We start from the raw sequence: 20,527 nt of genomic DNA on the forward strand, positions 1-20,527 counted from the left end.
CAGGAGGGGTGTGGCTCTGGGGGAGGGGCGGGAGCCAGGGGGTGGGGCTGCAGGCGGTGGGGCAGGCGGGCGTGGCTGGGGCTGAAGGGGGCAGCTCCAGGCCCCCCCCCCCATGGCCGTGCTATCCTTTCTCCGTGGGGGTCTCTCTCCCTTGCAGGGCGACGCGGGGCTGCTGGGGACGCGGGGGGAGGACGGCCCCGAGGGGCTGAAGGGGCAGCTGGGCCCCTTGGGGGAGGCAGGCGCCTCTGGCCCCCCGGGGGAGAAGGTGAGTCCCACCCGGTGATGAAGTGGGGCTATTCCTGGGGTTTTCTCTGAGTGCTGAGTGTGCCTCAGTTTCCCCCGTGTGTCGGTGACGGGACCCGGGTGTGTGATCACTGCAGAGGCCACTGGAGGGCGGAGGGGCCCCCCAGCCACACGTCCGCAGACCTGGCCGGGACCCCCTGCCTCGGCCCAACCAGCCGCAGCAGCTTGTTACCACGAGGAGAGGCCACCTCGCCTGGGGAGCAGACAGAGGATGGGGGAGGGGACGGGGCTGGGGGGGGGGGCTGGAGGAGGCCAGTCCCCTGTGGGGGGGCGGGGAGGGAGCCCCGAGAATGGGGCTCCCCAGGGGGTCGCTGCTGTAACCCCAGTTACGCTGCTGGCAGTCTCTGCGCTGTGACCCCGAGAACTAACAGCCCCCCGACTCCCCCGCGGGCTGGGAATCGCCTCTGATTGCAAGGGGGTGCCTGGCCCCATGGGGGGCGTGGAGGGGTCCCCGGGACCCTTCCAAGGAGGGGGGTCCCGCAGGGACAGTTCAGGCAGAGCAGGGGGGCTGAACGCTGGGGGGCACAGTCAGGAGGCAGTGGTGCGGGTGTGGGGAGACCTGGGGGGGGCAGACTCCGAGCGCTAGGACCTGCCGGGCTGCGCCCGAGGGGTTCAAGGGCCCGATCCCCGGGGGCTCCGTCCCCCCGCCCGCACGGCCAGCTCTCAGCTCCGCTCTCTCTCCCTGCAGGGCAAGCTGGGCGTGCCAGGCCTGCCGGGGTACCCCGGGCGCCAGGGCCCCAAGGTAAGTGGGGGGCAGAAGTCTGGGGCCTCGGGGCAGGGGGGAGCCGTCCGGCTCTTGGTCCCCCCTGTCTTCGCCCCCCCCTGACCTGTGCTCTCCCCGCAGGGCTCCACCGGCTTCCCGGGCCCCCTGGGGCTCGCAGGGGAGAAAGGCAAACGGGTGAGTGAGTGCGCCAGGCCCTGCGCCCCTCGCGCCCCGCCCCACGGCCCTCCTTGCCCCTGGCTGGGGGGTGCCTGGCCTGAGGCCGTGCAGGGCATGTGGTGGGGCCAGGGCCCGGTGCCGCCCTGCCGTGCACGCCCTGGGTGTGTGCCCCCACAGCAGCGTCGCACGTGCCGTGGCCCCAGCAGCACTGCCTGCCAGCCGGGGCGGGTCACGGGCCCACGGAGAAGCCCCTTCCTGAACCGGGCCCCTGGGTCCCTGCAGCCCCCTGCATACCTGGGCGTCCCCCTGAGCCTCCCTGGGCACCGTGCCGGGGCCAGCAGAGGAAGGAAGGTGGCAGCCCGCGGCAGCGAAGCCCCGTCTCTCCGCCCTCCACCCCCTTGGGCCGAATCCCAGGTCAGCCCCCGGCTGCCCCCGCCAGCCCCTGCCGAGGGCTGGCGGAGCCCCTGGCTGGTGGGAGGCTGGATGCTGGATTTGCCAGCGTCGTCTCAGAGGCTCCGTCGTGCCAGGGCCCAGACTGCTGGTGCCCCCCACCCCCTGCCCCCCGCCCCCTGCCCCCGCTTTGCCCACCCTGCGAGCCAGCAGCCCTGGGCCGCCTCCAGGAACAGTGCCGCACACCGGGGAAACTGAGGCACACGCAGGCTTTCTACCGATATTACAGAAGATCCCCACGTGGTCGCAGGCGGGCCCCAGGCCTTGGAGGCTGCAGGCGTGTGCGTGGCGTGTGGTGCTGTGGGGCATGTGCCCATGGGGCAGGGCAGTGCTCCACACGCAGAATCTCACCTGCGCTGTCGTCTTCTCCCCTCGCAGGGCAAGGCTGGCCAGGCCGGGCAGGCGGGACAGCGTGGACCCCCGGTGAGCAGCCCTACGCCCCACGGCCCCAGCCCCCCAGCGAGACAGGCCAAGGAGCCCGCTCTGTCCCCCCATGTCTCCAGTGACTGGCCAAGCCCTGTATTGCTCCACACCCCAGTGACGGGCCCTAGAGCCCCCCCACACCCCCAATGACTGGCCGAACCCTGTATCACCCCACGCCCCCAGTGATGGGCCCTAGAGCCCCCCCCCACGCCCCCAGTGATGGGCCCTAGAGCCCCCCCCACGCCCCCAGTGATGGGCCCTAGAGCCCCCCCCACGCTCCCAGTGATGGGCCCTAGAGCCCCCCCCCATGCTCCCAGTGACGGGCCCTAGAGCCCCCCCCCATGCCCCCAGTGACAGGTCCCAGCTGGGCCCCACTTCCCCCAGCTGCCAGCCCGGACCAGCCGCTGGCGCCCCCTGCCCCAGTCTCCGAGCCGCCCGCCCGCGCCAGCTCACCCCGCGCTCCCCTCTCTGCCCAGGGCCTGCCGGGGGAGCGAGGCCAGACGGGGCCGACCGGGACGCCGGGCCCGAAGGTACCTCGGGGTCTGGCTACGCGGCGCCAGCCCCCTGCTCCGTCCGTCCGTCCGTCTGTCTGTGTCGCTGTCTGCCAGCCGGGTATTGAGCCAGACCTCCTTGCCCCAAACTCACCCCCCGCCCCTTTGTGGGTGCTGCACCCCGGCCCCGCCCAGTTCTGCAGGTGGGATCCCCTCTGCCATCCCCCCTTGTCCTGTCTCCCCAACACCCCCTGCCCCCCACATGCCTTCCCCCCAGCACCCCATCCTCCTCCCGCCCAGCCCACACCTCACGCCCCATCCCCCGCCTGGCTGGGGTTGGGGGGGCCCTGGCGTGGGGCTCCCGTCCCCCGGGGAGGCCGGCCGCTCTCAGCCTGTTCTCTGTCCCCAGGGCGATGCTGGCCACACCGGGACCCCCGGTGCCGGGGGAGAGAAGGTGAGTCGGCGAGCGCCGGGGCGGGGGTCCAGCCGCACAGGGGGAGGCCGGTGTCTGTGGGCATGGGGGGGAGCCATGCCGGGGGGCGCAGGGCCTCTGCCGGCCAAGGGACACTGGAGAGCTGGGTGAAGGGGTGGGGGCAGGTGCTCTCCCTGGGGTGGGGGCACGGGGGCTGGGGGGAGTGGGGAGGGAATTTGGGGGGTCTCGATGCTGCCCCCCTTGGGCTCACAGCTGTTCTCTCCTGCTCTCCCAGGGCCCCCAGGGGCTGCAGGGCCCCAACGGTTTCCCGGGCCTGAGGGGGCCGCCTGTAAGTACAACCCCCCCCGCCCGGTGCAGGGGGCAGGGCCGGGGCCATGCTGGGGTCCCCACCGGCCCCTGGCTTTCGGGGCACCCCTCCTGCCTGAGCCCTGTGGGGGGAGGGACACCGGCTCCCAAGACGGGGGGTCTGCCCCCCCCCCCGTGTCAGTGTGGGCCCCGGGGCTCCCTCCAGCAGGTCTGGGGCTCAGGGAGCCCCGGGGGAGCCGTGGGGGGATCCGTCCCGCTGGCACCTGCAGCCCCTGACTCTGCACCTTGGCAGGGCCCAGCCGGGAAGGACGGTTTGCCCGGGCACCCAGGACAGCGCGGAGAGCCGGTGAGTGCCGCCCCCCACCCACTTGCTGCCCCCCACCTCCTGCCCCACACCACCCCCTCTCCCTTCCCCCGCACTGCCCCCTCTCCCTTCCCCCGCGCTGCCCCCTCCCCCACGCTGCCCCCCGTCCCCCACACTGCTCCCCACCCCCACTTCCTCCCTTGCACCGCCCCTCATCCCCTATGCCACCCCCTTCCCCGTGCCGCCCCCTCCCGCATGCCGCCCCACTGGCTTCGGGCTGCAGGGGCCGCCCGGCGCTCACCTTCCCGTCTCTCCGCAGGGATATCATGGCAAGACCGGCCCCCCTGGCTCTACGGGGGTGGTGGGACCCCAGGTGAGTGAGCCCCGCATGCCCCAGCCCCCCAACCTGTGCTCTTGGCCCCACTCCCTCGGGGGCTCAGGCCTGTCTCCCTGTCAATGGCCCTGTGATGGGGTCCCCCCTCCTGGGGGCTGTTGCTGGGCGGGGGCCTGGTGCAGTCAGAGCGGCTCCCCCTCTGTGCCCGGGGGGGCAGAGGTGGCCAGGCCTTGGGGTCCCCTGAGCACGGCAGGTGTGGGGCGCTCACTGAGCTGCCTGGGGCGTCTGCCGTGGGTCCAACGCCCACCTCTCTGGTCGGCCCAGCATGTCCCCATGGGTCCAGCCCACCCTGCCCCACCTCACTGCTGCCCCCTCTCTGCCCCTCAGGGTAACTCAGGTGAGACGGGCCCCCTAGGAGAGAGGGGGCATCCGGGCTCCCCTGGACCCCCCGGGGAGCAGGGGCTGCCAGGGGCGGCCGGCCGGGAAGGCGCCAAGGTACGTGCCATGCTCGGGGCTGGGGATTCACGGATGGAGTGTGGGGTGTGCACGTGTGTGTGCACATCTATCTGTGTGAGTGTGCGGCTGTGACGAAGTGGGGCTATTCCGGGGATTCTCTGGGTGATGTGTGTGTGCCTCAGTTTCCCCCGGGTGTTACTCGTGTGTCAGTGACGGGGCCCGGGGATGTGATGATTGCAGAGGGCACCGGAAGGCGGAGAATGGGGCTCCCCGGGGGTCGCTGCTGTAACCCCGAGTTAAGCTGCTAGGAAAGTCTCTGCGCTGTGACCCTGAGAACTAACAACCCTCCCGACGCGGGCTCTGGGGGCTAAACCCTGTGGGGCAGAGTCAGAAGGTGGTGGCGCGGGTGTGGGGAGACCGGGGGGGGGTAGACTCCGAGCGCTAGGTCCTGCCTGGCTGCACCCAAAGGGCTCCAGAGCCCCGTCCCAGCGGGACGCTCTCACGCGCGTGCATGTGTGTGGGTGCGTGTCACGCGTGTCTGTGTGTGTCTGCATGCATGTTTGCGTGTCGCGTGTCTGTGTGTGTCTGCGTGTGCACGCATGCATCTGTGCGGGGCGACTGCCTGCGAGGCGGGCGCCAGGCACGGGAGAGTCGGGTCCCCCCCCACTAACTGGTTCTGTCTCCTAGGGGGACCCCGGCCCGCCCGGCCTCCCTGGGAAGAGCGGCCCCCCAGGAGTGCCTGGCTTCCCCGGCGCCCGGGCCGCGCCCGGCGAGACGGTGAGTGCTGCCGGCCTGGGCGAGGGGCGGGGGCTGCCCCCGGCCGCCTCCCCCGGGTGTAACTGTCCCATCTTCTCTCCACAGGGGCCGGTGGGCCTGAAGGGCAGGGAAGGGCCCCCGGGCTCCCGGGCCCCACGGTGAGTAGCTGGGCCCTGGCCCCATGCCCTCTCCTGGGGCCTCTGTGCTGGGGTGGGGGAGAGGCCTGGTGAGGGTCTCTGGGGGGGGGGGGAGCAGGTTGGGGAATCATGGACTCGGGGGCGCGGAGGGAATTGGGGGAGCTCTGAGGGGCTCTTGGCGAGAGGCTCAAGGGGGGACGTGGAGGGCTCTGGGGGACTGTCAGTGGGGTGTGGGGGTGGTGGGGTGCCAGGGGCTCAGTAGGGATGGGGGTTGGGGGCAGGGCATCCCCACAACAAAAGTTCAATTCTCCCCAGGGCTCCCCCGGCGAGCGAGGCCCCTCGGGGGCAGCTGGAGGCATCGGGCTGCCAGGCCGTGGGGGTGGGCAGGGCCCCTCCGGCCCCGCTGGCGAGAAGGGCTCCCCGGTGAGTGCCGCTGCTCGTGGGCCCTGGCTCTCCCCATGGGCTGTGCCTGGTGTGGGTGCAGTGGTGGGGCTGTGCCTTGGTGGGGGAGGACCACCCCGGGGGTGTGTGTGGGGGGGCCCTGGGGGAGGGGCGTTGGTCTGGGCCCCATGGGCGTGGGGGGTGGGTCCCATGTGGCCCCCTTGCTGACCCCACTCTCAGCCGCTCCCTTTTCTGCCCCACAGGGTGAGAGGGGCCCAGTGGGCCCTGCTGGACATGACGGGATCCAGGGCCCCGGGGGCCTGCCAGGCCCAGCTGGCCCCCCAGGCCTCGCCGGCGAGGACGGCGACAAGGTAGGTGGGGTGGAGCAGCCATGTCCCTGCATCTTGGGGAGCGCTGAGGTGAGCTGGGGTCCCCAGTGGTGGGTTCCCCCGGCCGTGAAGGGTTTCCCTGGTGACGGTTCCCCCGGAGATGGTGGGTTTCCTGGTGACAGTTGCCTTGGCAATGGTGGGTTTCCCTGGTGATGGTTCCCCTGGTGATGGTGGGTTTCCCTGGTGATGGTTCCCCCGGAGATGGTGGGTTTCCTGGTGACAGTTGCCTTGGCAATGGTGGGTTTCCCTGGTGACGGTTCCCCTGGTGATGGTGGGTTTCCTGGTGACAGTTGCCTTGGCAATGGTGGGTTTCCCTGATGACGGTTCCCTTGGCGATGGCAGGTTTCCTGGTGAATCATGGACGTCTCTTTGCCTTTGCAGGGGGAGATGGGGGGCCCCGGGCAGAAAGGGAGCAAGGGAGACAAGGGCGAGGCGGTGAGTCCGGGGCAGTGGGGCGGGGGCTGGGTTTGCTGTGGGGCACTGACTGGGCATCCACCCGGATTGGACACTAGAGGGACACGTACCCCCAGGGAGCGCTGCCCCAGATGCGCAGGGCTCAGCCCGCGGGGTCACAGTGTTGGACACGGCGCAGAGCCCCTGGTTACCAGGACGTTACAGCCACGTTCCTCTGGGCCAGCCCACAGCCCCAACCCCTTAGTCCTAGCCCCGAAGCGTCTCCTTCAGCTGCCCCCACCCACGTCACAACCCCCCGACCCTCCCCAGTCCTTTGTCCCCAGCCCGGCACCCCCAGCCTTCCAGGGTCATTCCTTGTTAGGTGCCAAATGCCTGGGACTCTCCGTGGGGGCCCAGGCCCCAGACAGCCGGGCCTGGCTGTGCCGGAGCCCCCGGGGATCGGCCCTTGAACCCCTCGGGCGCAGCCTGGCAGGTCCTAGCGCTCGGAGTCTGCCCCCCCCCCGGGTCTCCCCACACCCGCACCACTGCCTCCTGACTGTGCCCCCCAGCATTCAGCCCCCCTGCTCCACCCGAACTGTCCCTGCGGGACCCCCCTCCTTGGAAGGGTCCTGGGGACCCCTCCAGGCCCCCCATGGGGCCAGGCACCCCCTTGCAGCCAGAGGCGATTCCCAGCCCGCAGGGGAGTCGGGGGGCTGTTAGTTCTCGGGGTCACAGCACAGAGACTTTGCCAGCAGCGTAACTGGGGTTACAGCAGCGACCCCCTGGGGAGCCCCATTCTCGGGGCTCCCTCCCCGCCGGCCCCCACAGGGGACTGGCCTCCTCCAGCCCCCCCCCCCCAGCCCCGTCCCCTCCCCCGTCCTCTGTCTGCTCCCCAGGCGAGGTGGCCTCTCCTCGTGGTGGTAAGCTGCTGCGGCTGGTTGGGCCGAGGCAGGGGGTCCCGGCCAGGTCTGCGGACGTGTGGCTGGGGGGCCCCTCCGCCCTCCAGTGGCCTCTGCAGTGATCACACACCCGGGTCCCAACACATGGGGGAAACTGAGGCGCACTCAGAGAAAACCCCAGGAATAGCTCCACTTCGTCACCAGGTCACATCTGGATCTGTGGGTCTCCGCAGAGAGTAAACAACCCTTCCCCCAGCACCCCATGGGGAAACCGAGGCGCACACACTATTCGTACAAAATGTTATGAATCACTCCCACTCCGTCACTTGGAGGCCCAGGGCCCAGGGTGGGGGGGTGAGTGTGGGGGGTCTGAGGAGCTGAGAAGGCAGGTAGAGACAGGGGAGGTGTGTAATGGGGGGCCTGGAAATGCTGGGGCGGGGGAGGGTTGAGTAGTGGGGCAGGGCGGGGGTGGGGGCAGGGGGCTGCTGTTGCCCCAGCTCTGACTCTGCTCTTCCCCCCAGGGCCCGCCGGGACCGACAGGTGTCCAGGGCCCCATCGGACACCCTGGCTCCGCGGTGAGTATTTGGGGCACACCCAGCCGGCCCCTCCCCGGGGCTCTCAGCTGGTGACCCCCCGACCCTGCCGAGAAGACGCCCCCGGCCCAGCATGCACCACCCTGTTCTTGGCTGACAGTCCCCGCACGGGCCCCCAAACCCCACCTGTGCCCCCGACTGTCCTGAGTCCAGCCGTACCCAGGGCTGTGTCTGACCCCCCTGGGGCCCCTCCTGCCCCAGTGCCCTTCGCTGCTGCGTGTCCCCCCAGCTGTGCCCTCAGGGCGCTGACCCCAACCCCTCTGGCCCTGCAGGGAGTGGACGGGGAGCCCGGCCGCCGTGGGCAGCAGGGGATGTTTGGGCAGAAGGGAGACGAGGGGGCGCGGGGATTCCCTGGCCTGCGCGGCCCTGGCGGACTGCAGGTAAGCATCGGCGCCGGGGCGCAGGGGGGACGCGGGCTGGCAGGGGCTGTGGGTCGGGAGTGAGGGGCACCGGCAGCGCTGGGGGGGCGGGCAGCTAGCGGGGGCTGCGGGTCGGCGGCAGGCCTGTGAGCTGGGGCAGCCCCCGACCCCGCAGCCCCGGCTAAGCCGTGTGTGGTTCTCCGCAGGGCATGCCGGGCACGCAGGGTGAGAAGGGCGAGAGCGGAGACGTCGGCCCCATGGTATGAGCTCCCCCCACCCCCACAACTGGGCCGGTTCCCGGCCCCGCACGCCCTGGCTGTAAACCCCCCTTTCCCTTCTCTGCAGGGCCCCCCCGGCGCGCCGGGGCCACGTGGGGCACAGGGGCCCGCTGGTGGTGAGGTGAGTTCCGTGTCGTTCCGGGGGGCGGAGGCTACGTGCTGTGGGGCACATGGGGGAGATTCCAGGGGCGGCCAGGCCCAGCATTGGGATTCAGCCCCAAGCTCGGGGGTGTCTGGGGGGCAGAGGCTGCTGTGGGCCCAGCAGTGCGAGCCCTGCTCCCCGGGAGGATACGGCCCCCCCTGGGGGGAAGGAGTGGGGCAGGGCTCCCAGGGGGCTGAGCAGTGACTGACCCCCTCCATCCCCCTGTCCCTAGGGCCCCCTGGGGATGCCAGGTGGAACGGGGCAGCCGGGTGCCGTCGGGGACAAGGTGAGTTGTGGGGGGGGGCTCATTGGCTCTGACGCTGTGTCCCTGACCCCCCAGGTGGGCGTCTCTCTGCAGCCAACTACATGCCCCCTGCACACCTGGCCCCCCCAGTCAGTGCCCCCTCCCCTGCCCCCTCCTGGGGCAGGGCTCCCCCCCAGCTCTGGTCTCTCCAGAGCAGCCCCATTCCCACAGGCAGTTCTGGTTTCTGCACCCTGCCAGCCTGGATGGGCCTGGGGGACCCCAGCCCCCCTGTGCCCCTCCATGCCCCCCATACCGTCCCCGCACCCTCACTGTGCCCATCTCCCCTCACCCCGTGGCCCCCCCCCATCCTTTCTCCTGTTGTACGTGTAAAAGAAAAGTCCAGCAGCGTCTTATTCAGGGGGACCAGGCAACGCCACGTTCATGAGAAACAGTCATGTTCATAGCTAATATCTAGTACCTACACCTGCACGCACACACACGTGCACGCACACATCTATACACACGTGCACGCACACCTGCACACACGTGCACGCACACCTGCACACACGCACCCCCAAGCGTTCGGCAGTTCCTGGGGTGCAGGTCCCTGTCCCGGTGGCAGGGTGAGATCCTTGCTGGCGTTCGCAGCACGTGGCGTCTTCTGGGCAGGAAGCTGGGCATGGGGCAGGGGCTGCCGGGCACCGAGGCTCTTCGTTGCCGTGCAGATCCTCACCCAGAGCCCTGCAGCCTGCCCACTCTGGAGAGGTCGCTGAGTCCTGTGTGACCCCGGCGCCCCCGGCACTGCAGCCCCGACGGGCTCTGGCCTTGGTCCTACTTTGCTTTTGTCCTTTTCTTTCTGGGGTGGATCCTTCTTGCGCTTCCAGGGGTTTGTCCGCATCCTGCAGCCATGGAGGCGGCACTTGCGTGTCACCAGGCCAGGCTGGAGGCTGATCCCGTCACCCCCTCCATTCTCGCGTCTGGCCCCCCGGCTCAGTGCGATTACACCGCACGCACCCGCCAAGGCGGTCCGTCTCGAGTGCCGAGCGCAGCGCAGCTGGCGCCCCAGGGGCACGTCTGGACACTGTGACCAGACGCTAGGACAAGCCGCCTTCGTGCTGACATCCAAGGACAGCCGCGGTATGGACTCACGGACGCTAACGGCGGCCACCCACGAATGAGCCGCTTCGCGGACAGACGCTTTCTGCCCGTGCTGCTGCTAACAGCGCGAGGGATTCACACGGCACAGGGGCGGCCGGACCGGGCCGGCTTTGCCACGGTCACTGGAAGGCGCAGCTTCGGCTTCTTCACGGAAGGCAGGAAAGCGGCGGCTCCACGGAGCGAACAGAGCGGCGTTATGGATGGCGCGATCGGCGTGGGTTTTCTGTGTGTTGTATCGACAGCAGCGACAAGCCAGTGTGTCTGTCTGCACCCCAACGCTCCCCCTGCCCCAGAGGAACATCAACCCCCACACGGGGCGGGTGATGACACAGCGAGTGGGGAAACTGAGTCACCCATCGTTTCTGTACAAATACTACAGACATTCAGCCTTTCTCCATCCTGCCCCCGCCCCGGCCTTGCCCCCCGGCTCCTCCGGCTGGCGAGGCTGCGCCCAGTGCCTGGGTCGGGGGCGGCGCTGGTCTCACTTCGCTCTTCTCTCGTTGTGCAGGGGGAGCCGGGCGAGGCGGGAGACCCCGGGGCCCTCGGGGAGCCGGGCCGGCCTGTGAGTACTGGGGGATGGCTGGGATGGGGGGTCTCTGTCTGCGCCCAGGAGACCAGGGACCGGTGGGGCCCACACCCAGCAGCTGCTCAGTGCTTTGGGGGCGCCCAGCCCGGACCAGCGCTCTCCTGCAGCAGCCAGGCCCATGGGTTAACGCCTCACTGGCCCCGTGCGGGTCTGCCGTGGGGCAGGGGAATCAGTGCCTGTGGGGCAGGCTCCAGGGACGCTGTCCCCCATGCCAGCCCTGAGCCCGTGTCTCCTTGCAGGGTGTGAGAGGGGAGCCGGGGGAGAAGGGAGATTCCGGGCAGTCGGGCGCCGCCGGGGCCCCAGGAAAGAAGGGGCCCCCAGGAGAGGACGGAGCTAAAGGCAACCTGGTGAGTGCAGCGGGGCCGGGGCCGAGCCTGGTGCCAAGAGGATAATGGGAGGCGGCGCGACTCCATTGCTGACATCTGCCCTCACCCAGGCCCCGTCCCCTTGAGACCCAGCGCCCTCTGCACACCTGCCCCCGTCTCCCCCACTCCCCGGTGTCCAGGGGCGGCTCCCGAGGGGCAGGATTTGGGGGTTTGGGCTCTGCCCTCGCACTCACAGACCCTTTCTCCCTGCAGGGCCCCATCGGCTTCCCTGGTGACCCAGGCCCTTTCGGAGACCCCGGGGCGCCGGTGAGGACCCCCCGCTTACCCCACAGGCCTGGCCCCTGGTCCCTGCTCCCCCGGTCTGGGCCTGCAGACAGGGACCTAGGTGCATGGGTGCTGCCTCCGCACCAGGGCGGGGCGTTCCAGGGGCAGCATCAGCCCAGTCCAGCCAGGCCCCTGGGGGGAGGGGTCTGTCCAGGACTCCTGGGTTCCGTCCCCAGCTCTGGGAGGGGAGTGGGGTCTAGTGGTTAGGGCACGTGGGGGGTGGGGGTGGGACTGGGAGCTGGGACGCCTGGGTTCTATCCCTGGCTCTGGGAGGGGAGTGGGATCTAGTGGTTAGAACGCATGCGGGAGAGGGGAGGCTGGGAGCCAGGACGCCTGGGTTCTCTCCCCACTGCTGCCTCCAGGAGGGCAGTGGTGCTGAGCTCAGAGCAGCCCCACGGCTGCCAGGAGGGGGGGAGGCACAGGCAGGGGCACAGCACTAACCCCACCCCGTGTGCGCAGGGCCTGGACGGAGCCCCCGGGGAGAAGGGTGATGGCGGGGAGCCTGGCATGCCGGTGAGTGGTGGCAGCAACGGGGACGGGCCGTGCCGCACAGGCGTCATCTCCGGCCATGTGCTGGGAGCGGCACCCACAGCCCCTCGTGGGGAGGCTCCCAGGCTCTGGGGGTGGTGCCGGGCGCCCTAACAGAGGCCAACGAGCACTGGGGGGCAGTGTCACGGCTCCACGCCAGGCCCCGGGAGGAACCCCTCAGCGTGCCAGGCCCCCCCGGGGAGCCACTCGTCCCGCAGGGCTGGCCACGCGGTCTCACCGCCTCCCAGGTGAGCCTCTGGGCTCCCGCCTCCTGCTGCCGCTGAGCCGGATGCCTGGACAGAGACCGGTGCCCTCTGCAGGGACCAGCGACCCCGGCTGCGTTTCCGAAGCAGAGCAGGGCTCGTTAGCATCCGGCCCTGGGCAGAGCAGCGACGTGGGCTCCGCCTGGCCCAGCCGCCATGGAATCCATCTAGGCTGGATCTCCGTCTGTCTGTCCGTCCTGGGGAGAGCTGCTGAGCCCCCGCCAGGCCAGCGCTGTCAGGCACAGCTGAGGGGCATGCGAGGCCCGGGGCCCTGAGCGAGCCAACGAAGATCAAACCCGGCTACCACTTTGGCCAGAAATCGTGCCGGGCGTCTCAGCCCCTCTGAGCTTCGGCTCTGCCCCGCGCAGGGGCCGGGCCTGGTGCTCTGCGAGGTCAGACCCGAGAGCAGAAACCGGACCTGCAAAGCCAGCCGCGGTGACCCCGGCTCCAGAAATCCTCCTTCCTGCTGTGGGGCGGGTCCTGCTGCACAGAGGCAGCAAGGTGAGCAAGGCCTGCGGCTCTGCCCGCCCGTCAGGAGCTGAGGCTGTTTCCAGAGCCGCGCTATTCAGCCCCCTCAGCTGGGGAGGTGCTGGCAGGGTGCCCCAGCCAGCCAGCCGCACGGAAACAAGCCAGGACCCTCCCCAGGGTAGCCAAGGACGTCCGTGGGTAAACGAAGCCCCCATCCCTCGCAGGGGAGCCAAGGGTCGGGCTCCGATCTGAGTGCCGCTGAGCCTCGCGTGTGGTCTGGGGTTCTCGGCACATCCGCGCCATGCGCAGCAGCTGTCAGAACAGCTCCCAGCCTGCTGGGCGCCATCGGGAAAGGACAGAGAGCGAGAGAGAAAAGAGCGCGTTGCCGCTCTAGATCCGGGCTACGGCCACACGCGATCCCTGCATCGGACCTGGTCGCCCCTCTGTAGAACTGGAAAGGGGGCAGGGTACGAGGAGATTCACGCGGCTGGGACTGATCAGCATGGACAGAGACGGCGGGTGGGGGCGGCTGTAAAATCTTGCCTGGTCTGGGGAACGGGGACGGGGACGTGCTACTTACCCCATAACATGAGGACATGACCAGGCAGTGGCTCTCAAACGAACACAGGCCCTGCCTTTCGTCTCCCTGTGGGACTCTGCCAGGGGTGCTGCGAAGGCCGAACGTTTGAGGGGGTTCAGAAAAGAGCTGGCTACGTTCCTGGAGGCCAGGCCATCGATGGCTCTGAGCCTGCTGGGCAGGACGCAGCCCGTGGTCGGGTGTCCCTAAACCGCTGGGTGTGGGCGACGGGGCGGCTCACGCGGCACCAGGCGCTGGCAGACGCGGGTCACTGGGCGGCTCTGGGCCAGCCTGGCCGGTCTGTTCTCAAGAAGCTGGTTGTCGCTGGCCCGCAGCGCGCTGTCAGTGACAGGGTGTGCGCTCCGGCGGGCCAGGATCCCTCCGGGAACGTGTCCGGATGGCAGAGAGGGGCTCCTTGCGATTACGAGGGGCAGGCGTTTCTGTGTGCGATGAAGGAAGGATCTAGCGAGTTGCTTCGTGCCGGGTGCTTCGGGGACAGGGCTTTGGTTACGGCTCGTCTCTGCTTGGCGCAGTCCTGGCTTGTTCAGGAAGGCGGCTGGTGAACTGGCGGCTTTTAAATCAAAGGAAATGACGCCAGGGAGTGCTGGGCAGACAGGAGGGTCCCACCTGGCCTTGGTATCGGAGCCCCCTGCGGTGCCCCTCGGCCCTGGCTTGAGTGGGAGCCTGTGGGGAGGCCGGGAAATCTCCTCCCTCGGCTTTGGCTGCGAGGAGGCCGGGCCAGCGGCTCCCGGGTTTCCCATTGACACAGGCTGGCCTTGGCCGTCTCCAGCCAGCGAGCCAGCCCCCATCTCTTGCGCCGCCCTGAGAGCAGACGTGACCCTTCCACCCCCGAAGCAGTGCCAAGGAGAGAGGGAAACTGAGGCACGCATAGCAATTACAGACATGTTACAGAAACTCTGCACTTCGTCAAAGATGCTGCCCAGTGCCCATGGAGAAGCCCTGGGGTGATGGGTGGGGGAGAAAGGGGGTGCCCAGCACCCCAACAGAGAGGCCCCTGGGTGTGATGGGGAGGCTGGTCTATAGCTGAGTGTGTGGGGCCCCCGTGCCTGACCTGACCCCCAGCTCCTATTGACTGTGTGGTTTGTGTGCAGGGCCCAGCGGGCGCTTCTGGGGAGCTGGGTCCCCCCGGCCCCCCAGGGAAGAGGGTGAGTAGGGGCTGCCAATGCGGTCACGGGTCTGGAGGGCAGGGGCCCAGTGGGGTCAGGGATGGGGGATTGGGAGGAGCCCAATGGGTCAGGGATGGGGTCACACTCCCAATGGCCCCATGGGGAAGGGGGTTAGGGGCTGCAGTGGGGGGCCCGTGTGGGCAGGGGGGGGTCACTCATTCTCGCTGTCTCTGCAGGGTGCCGTGGGGCCAGCTGGGCGCGAGGGTCGGCCAGGCGAGAAAGGTGCCAAGGTGAGGGCAGCCCCCCAGCGCTTTGTCATGGGCACTGCCAGGTCCTGCCCCCTCCCCCCGGGCAAGAGCGGAGCCACCTCTGGGGCCCGGTGAGCCCCGTCTGTGCTGAGCTGGCAGCGAGGGGCCCGGGCCCATAGCTGGGGGGCGGTCTGTGCGCTAGGGGCTGGGCTGAGACCCCCCAAACTCGACTCATCTGGGGGGACGGGGCAGAGAGATGGGGATCCCTGCCTGGGGTGGGGCAGGCGCCCGGCTCTTGGGTCTGACGTGGCGTTTCTCCCCCTTCCCCAGGGCGAGCCCGGCGTGGAGGGGCCCCCCGGGAAGACGGGCCCCGTGGGGGTGCAGGGCCCTCCTGGCCGGCCTGGCCCAGAAGGTCTGCGTGGGATCCCCGGTCCTGCTGTGAGTGCCAGCCGGGGGCTGGGGCACTGGGGGGGTGAGCAGAGGGGCCGGGCAGGGGGCGGGATGGACGCATGGGCAGTGCCGAGGGGACTGGATGAGAGAACTGGGGGTGCTTGGTCCATGGGGCGACCCCTGGGGCTGGGGGGGTCGGTTTGGGGGAGCCACGTCCCCCCCCGTGTCGTGCTCACATAATGCTGCGTTTCCTCCCCAGGGGGAGCAGGGCCTGCTGGGGACAGTGGGGCAGGCGGGGCCACCGGGTCCCCTGGTGAGTGAGCTCGGGGGGCTGGGCGGGGGCGGGGGGCTGGGCGGGGGCACCGAGGGTAACGTCTCTTGTCTCTCGCAGGGCCCCACGGGTCTGCCTGGCCTCAAGGGCGACCCCGGCTACAAGGGCGACAAGGTGAGTGGGGCCCCGGGGGGGGGGCTGTGTTGGGGGGCTGCCCCTCTCCCACACCCACTGCCCCGGCATCGCCCCCCACCTCCTCACACCCCACCTCCGGAATCACAGATCAACTCAGAGCCCCCCATGCTCCTGGGATCGCCCCCCCCAGTCGTGAGCTGTCGCCACCCCGGGGCCCCACATGCAGCCCCCCCCATCCTGCCAGCCCCACAGGTGCCCTGCGCCAGGCTCCCATCTCAGCGTCGCCCAGAGGGGCCGAGGGGGGGGGTGCAGGCTGGGCAGGGGGGCGTTAACCCAGCGTCCAGCCCCTGGCGGCTGAGACGTGGGGCCAGGAGCTGCAGGGCACGGGGCGGGGGGCGGTTCCAGGCTCTGGAGCCGGACTCCTGGGTCCCTGCCCCATGTGGGGGGGGACGTGCAGCTGGGGCCTCCGTGTTTGCGGTGCTGCCCCCATGGGACGGACGCCCCCCCAACACACTCTCTACCCCCCAGGGTCATGCTGGGCTCATCGGGCTCATCGGCCCCCCGGGCGAGATGGGGGAGGAAGGCGACCAGGGGCTGCCTGGCAACCAGGGGGCCCCGGGGCCCAAAGGAGACCCTGTGAGTATGTGGGGCTAGGGCAGGTGGGATGGGGGATCTGTGGGGGGCAGCGTGTGGGGCGGGGTATCAGAACGGAGGGGAGAGCAGCGTGTGGGAGGCGGGGGCTCCAGCAGGACAGAGGGGGGCAGCGTGTGGGAGGCGGGGGCTCAGGCAGGACGGAGGGGGGGCAGCGGGGGGGGGGGGGGGCTCAGGCAGAACGGAGGGGGGGGCTGCATCATGTCCTGACCCCCAGCAGCGGGAGGACACGGGGAACGGGGTCAGCGCCGCATGCAGTGGGGCCCCCCAGCAGCCATCTGGGGGGAGCGGAGCTGACATGTCCCTTCCCCCGCAGGGCTTGGCCGGCCCCACTGGCCCCCCGGGTCCCCCCGGACCACCTGGGCTCGCGGTGAGTATGACACAGACCCGGCGCCCTGCCCCCATAGCCCCGGCCTGGCCCGGGGGTCCCAGGGCCCCTCGTCTGCCCCTTGCACCCCCTGGCCTGGGCACCTGTCCTGCCCTCGCCGCGCCCCGGCCCCCCCAGTGCCGTTCAGCCCAGTCCGTGGGTCGGCAGCTCTGCAGGTCGGGGCAGCCACGTCGCCGCCCAGGGACCCCCTGGAAAGGCCCCCACCCCTGCCCTGGGCTCCGGGACCCTCCCAGCATCCGCCCCCTCCGCCGCTCACCCCTTTTGTTCTCCCCACAGGGGTCGCTGGGCCAGAAGGGCTCCAAGGGGTCGCCGGTGAGTGCTGAGGGCAGAGACGGGGCAGCCAACAGCACAGCCGGGAAAGGGCCCCAGGACACCCGCGAGCTGGGGAGAGAACCCAGGAGTCCTGGAGCCCTGACCCACGGCGCAGTCTTGCACGGGGGGTGACGGGGGTGATGGGGAGGGGCTGTGGGGCAGGGGAGGGGGAGGGAGGCTTTGTGGCCGGCCGGCTCCATGTGCTGACCCTGCCTTTCCCCTGCAGGGAGCCCTGGGTCCCAGAGGAGACACAGGACCCCCTGGACCCCCAGGGCCACCGGTGAGTGCTGGGGGGCATCAGGGGCGTGGGGGGGCCTGAACCTGGGCGAGGGGGTGGGGGAGGGGTCAACACTCCCTCTCCTTGATCCCTTCCCAGCAGTGCCCCCGGGTATTACCCAGTGCCCCTCACACCCCCAGGGCCGCCCGGCGGAGCTGCTGGAGCCGCTGCCCCTGGAGGGGGGCCGGAAGAGGCGCCGGGACACGCAGGGGGCGCAGGCGGGGCTGTGGTCGCCCCCCGACTCGGCGGCCGAGGGGCTGGAGGAGGTGTACGCCTCGCTCAGCTCCCTGCGCAGCGAGGTCGAGCAGATGAGACGCCCCCTGGGCACCCCCGAGAGCCCCGCCCGGGTCTGCAAGGAGCTGCAGCTGTGCCACCCCCACCTTCCCGACGGTGAGACGCGCCCGCGGGGCCCGCAGTCCGATGGGGGGCGCGGGGACCCTGGGGACTCTGGGACCCCACAGTCCGACGGGGGAGGGGCGCTGGGACCCCGCAGTCCGACGGGGGAGGGGCGCTGGGACCCTGGGGGGTGCTGGGACCCCGGAGTCTGATAGGGGAGGGCGGCCGTCTGGCGTGGGTGCTGGGGAATGGGGCAGGGTCCAGGGAGGTCGGGCTGAAGCGCTGGGGGCTGAGATGGGGGCACCCCGGAGGAGGGGGTGTGGGGCAGGCTGGGTGTTTGGAGGCCCCTGGGCTGCCCCCCGACCTCTCCCCCCCCGCAGGCGAGTACTGGATCGACCCCAACCAAGGCTGCGCCCGAGACGCCTTCAAGGTTTTCTGCAACTTCACGGCAGGCGGCGAGAGCTGCCTCTTCCCCGAGCAGCGCTTCCAGAGCGTGAGTGGGGGCGTCTGGGAGTGGCAGGGGGGGCGGCGGGTCGGGAGTGAGGGGCACCAGCGGAGCTCTCTGCCCCTCCCCCATCTGTGCCACCCCCTCTCGCCCCCCAGGTCCGACTTGCTGCCTGGAGCAGGGAGACGCCGGGGAGCTGGTACAGCACCTTCAAGAGGGGCAAGAAGGTGGGTACGGGGGGGGCAGGACCCTCCCATTCCGGGGGGACAGGAAGTGTCTTGTTACAACAGGGGGGGGGCTGCCCGGGCCGGGTCTGGGTTCAGTGTCCCCCCCCCCAAGTGCCGGGGCAGGGCTGTGGGGCTGGGCCTGAGCATCTGGTGGGTTGGGGGATGAGGCGAGTGGGGGTGATGCAGAAGGGGCTGGGGGGCGCCGGGGGGTCCGTGGCTAAGGCTGTGCGCCCGGCTCCGGGCCCCCCCAGTTCTCCTACGTGGACGCCGAGGGGACCGCGCTACGTGTGACCCAGCTGACCTTCCTGCGGCTGCTGAGTGCCGGCGCCCGCCAGATCTTCACGCTGACCTGCCAGCACGTGGCCGGCTGGTACCACGCAGGCACCGCCAGCCACGCCCGGGCCCTGCGCCTCCGTGGCGCCAACGGCCAGGAGTTCGGCCACGACCGCACCGCGGCCCCCGTCCACGCCCTGCACGACGGCTGCCAGGTGAGCCGGGCCGCGCTCCCCATGCTGCTGCTCCAGCCCCATGGCCAGGCTGCACTCCTCCTCCCTCCCCACTGCTCCAGCCCCACAGCCATGCCGTGGCGCCCCCCCTCCCCCCGGCGGCCTCCCCCTCCACTGCTGTGGCCCCCGCTGCTCTGGCCCCACAGCCGGGCCGCACTCCCCCTCCCGCTGCTCCGGCCCCACGGCCAGGCCGCGCTCCCCTCCCGCTGCTCTGGCCCCACGGCCCTTGGTTCGGGGCTGAGGCACCTGGCTGGCCACCTTCCCCAGACCCAGCCCTGGCCAGACGGTTGCCCCGAGGGGGCTATCCAGACTGGGCACCCCCGGGGAGTCGTTTTTCCCGGGGCTGCTCTGGGTCCTGTGGGCTGGGGCCCACTCAGCCCACGCTGCCCCCAGGGGCCCCATAGCCAGGGGCAGCCCCGGCCCTGACGCGGCCCCTTCTCTCCACAGCTGCGCCAGGGCCAGGAGCGCACGGTGCTGGAGGTGCGGGCGTCCCGCCCGGAGCAGCTGCCCCTGGTCGACGTGGCCGTCGCAGACTTCGGGGAGGCCAACCAGAAATTCGGCTTTGAGCTCGGCCCCGTCTGCTTCACGGGCTGAGGGCGCCGGGCAGAGCCCCCGGAGCAGCAGGGGCGGGGCAGGGGCCACCCTGCCCCCCATCAGGCCGACCCCCCAGGGATGCACTCGGAGCGGCGGGGGTGGGGCCTCGCTGCCCCACACTGGTGTCCCGCCCAGAGACCCTGGGGCTCAGCTCTCCGGATCCTGCCACGGGCCCCACCTGTCTCCAGCCTGGACCCAGGCTGCCTGCGGGACGCCCAGCCCTACTGATGCTGCAGGTCCCCTGCCGGCTCCCAGCGCCATGGGGCAGGCGGGTGGGGTGCCTCTCTGGGGACTGAACGGGGAGCAGGCACGGCCTGAGCCCCATGGTGCTAGGATCCCCCGGGAGCCGCCAATAGCGAAGCACTGGACACTTCTCCAGGCCCAGCCGGGGCAGAGCAGCCTCCCCGGGACCCCACGATGCCAGACATGGAGCCTCAGGGCGGGATCCAGGCCCTGCCCCATTGAACTGACGAGGTGCCCACCGGCACCCCTGCAAGGAGAGACCTGGGCAGCCCAACCCGCTGCCAAAGACCGTCCATCCAGCTGGGTGTCTCCTGGGGGCACTGGCTCCTGGGGCTGGGAGACGCCCCCCCGAGACGCCTGTAACCCGGGGTGGCAGCGCCAGGCACCCCCCGGCCCCACCTGCTTCGGGGCCCCTCCCCGTGGCCACTTGCTGCATGTCGGCCACGCGGTCGTGTCCCGGCTGATCCTGTACAACGATAAACCAACCTGTATGAAGCCTCCGTGCCCAGCACCCCTCTGTGCCCCTGTGCCCCACCTCTGCTCCATGCCCAGCACCCCTCTGTGCCCCCTGCACCCCCACATTTTTCTGCCTGCCGGTGTCTCCAGAGCTCACCCAGCGCCTTGTGCCTATGACTGGGGGAGGCTGGAGGGGTGTCTCTGTGATACGGGGGTTGTGTGGGGTGATGGGGAGCCCCTGGTCTGACACTGGGGGGGAGGCGGATGAAGACCAGCCCCTTTGGCCCCTGCTCCGGCTGCCAGCACCGGGCCTGTCTCTGAGGCTGGTCCCACCATGGGGCGTCTCCAGCAGGTAGATCTGGGCCAGAGAGACCCCCCCCCCCCCCCCCCGCCTTCCTCAGGGCGTGGGGAGTGACCCCTGCATCCTCTCATCGCCCTGGCAACAGGGACAAGCAACTCCTGTAGCCATGGCAACCATGGCTGTCCTGCTGAATGGAAAGGCCTGGGGTTGTACCCTCCCTACTCGCCATGTGCCAGTGCCCCTCACTCCCGGCCGCAGCCCTGGGCTCCAGCGGAAGGGCCGAGCGCGTGGGGCCGGGTGGCATCGATCTCTTGCTGCTGGCAGCTGAGGCCAGGTGTTGAACTGGTGCCACCCCCGGCGGGTGCTGGGGGGCTCCAGGAGCAGACCCAGGTCCGGTGTCCATGCTGCAAGCAGGGGCCTGGGGAGGGGTGTTGAAAGC

The 20,527-nt window shown here is 70.6% G+C and overlaps 2 protein-coding genes across 4 annotated transcripts; both read left to right on the plus strand.

Moving 5' to 3' along the window:
* The first annotated feature begins 112 nt into the window (after window positions 1–112).
* On the plus strand, window positions 113–6,029 carry LOC137161252 (collagen alpha-1(XI) chain-like). Its single transcript, XM_067560355.1, has 12 exons — window positions 113–265; window positions 992–1,045; window positions 1,148–1,201; window positions 2,012–2,056; window positions 2,533–2,586; window positions 2,957–3,001; window positions 3,255–3,308; window positions 3,579–3,632; window positions 3,910–3,963; window positions 4,312–4,419; window positions 5,068–5,294; window positions 5,918–6,029. Exons 1-12 carry the CDS (start codon window positions 113–115, stop codon window positions 6,027–6,029), a joined length of 1,014 nt encoding a protein of 337 aa, XP_067416456.1.
* LOC137161401 (collagen alpha-3(V) chain-like) lies at window positions 5,673–19,990 on the plus strand. Of its 3 annotated transcripts, XM_067560641.1 has the most exons (26): window positions 5,673–5,696; window positions 5,918–6,025; window positions 6,425–6,478; window positions 7,857–7,910; window positions 8,201–8,308; window positions 8,494–8,547; window positions 8,633–8,686; window positions 8,940–8,993; window positions 10,618–10,671; window positions 10,935–11,042; window positions 11,274–11,327; window positions 11,805–11,858; window positions 14,294–14,347; window positions 14,545–14,598; window positions 14,887–14,994; window positions 15,206–15,259; window positions 15,338–15,391; window positions 15,881–15,988; window positions 16,320–16,373; window positions 16,668–16,703; window positions 16,930–16,983; window positions 17,121–17,370; window positions 17,697–17,809; window positions 17,920–17,988; window positions 18,240–18,476; window positions 18,942–19,990. In XM_067560641.1, exons 3-26 carry the CDS (start codon window positions 6,431–6,433, stop codon window positions 19,086–19,088), a joined length of 2,034 nt encoding a protein of 677 aa, XP_067416742.1. In that variant the 5' UTR covers window positions 5,673–5,696; window positions 5,918–6,025; window positions 6,425–6,430; the 3' UTR covers window positions 19,089–19,990. The 3 variants fall into 3 exon arrangements, with proteins under 3 accessions (XP_067416742.1, XP_067416744.1, XP_067416743.1); XM_067560643.1 differs by lacking the exon at window positions 8,201–8,308; XM_067560642.1 differs by lacking the exons at window positions 8,494–8,547; window positions 8,633–8,686.
* The last annotated feature ends 537 nt before the right edge of the window (window positions 19,991–20,527 follow it).

This window comes from Emydura macquarii, unplaced genomic scaffold (assembly GCF_026122565.2).
Source record: "Emydura macquarii macquarii isolate MOO-44397 ecotype Brisbane River unplaced genomic scaffold, CSIRO-AGI_Emac_v2 contig_2292, whole genome shotgun sequence".
NCBI lineage: Eukaryota > Metazoa > Chordata > Testudines > Chelidae > Emydura > Emydura macquarii.

Excerpts from the sequence above, each read along its gene's own strand:
- LOC137161252 (XM_067560355.1), top strand. The coding sequence starts at position 113 with ATGGCCGTGCTATCCTTTCTCCGTGGGGGTCTCTCTCCCTTGCAGGGC. Across the intron at positions 3,002-3,254 it reads CCGGTGCCGGGGGAGAGAAG|GGCCCCCAGGGGCTGCAGGG; the intron begins GTGAGTCGGCGA and ends CTGCTCTCCCAG. Across the intron at positions 3,964-4,311 it reads CGGGGGTGGTGGGACCCCAG|GGTAACTCAGGTGAGACGGG; the intron begins GTGAGTGAGCCC and ends TCTGCCCCTCAG.
- LOC137161401 (XM_067560641.1), top strand. The coding sequence starts at position 6,431 with ATGGGGGGCCCCGGGCAGAAAGGGAGCAAGGGAGACAAGGGCGAGGCG. Across the intron at positions 7,911-8,200 it reads TCGGACACCCTGGCTCCGCG|GGAGTGGACGGGGAGCCCGG; the intron begins GTGAGTATTTGG and ends CTGGCCCTGCAG. Across the intron at positions 11,328-11,804 it reads TCGGAGACCCCGGGGCGCCG|GGCCTGGACGGAGCCCCCGG; the intron begins GTGAGGACCCCC and ends CCGTGTGCGCAG.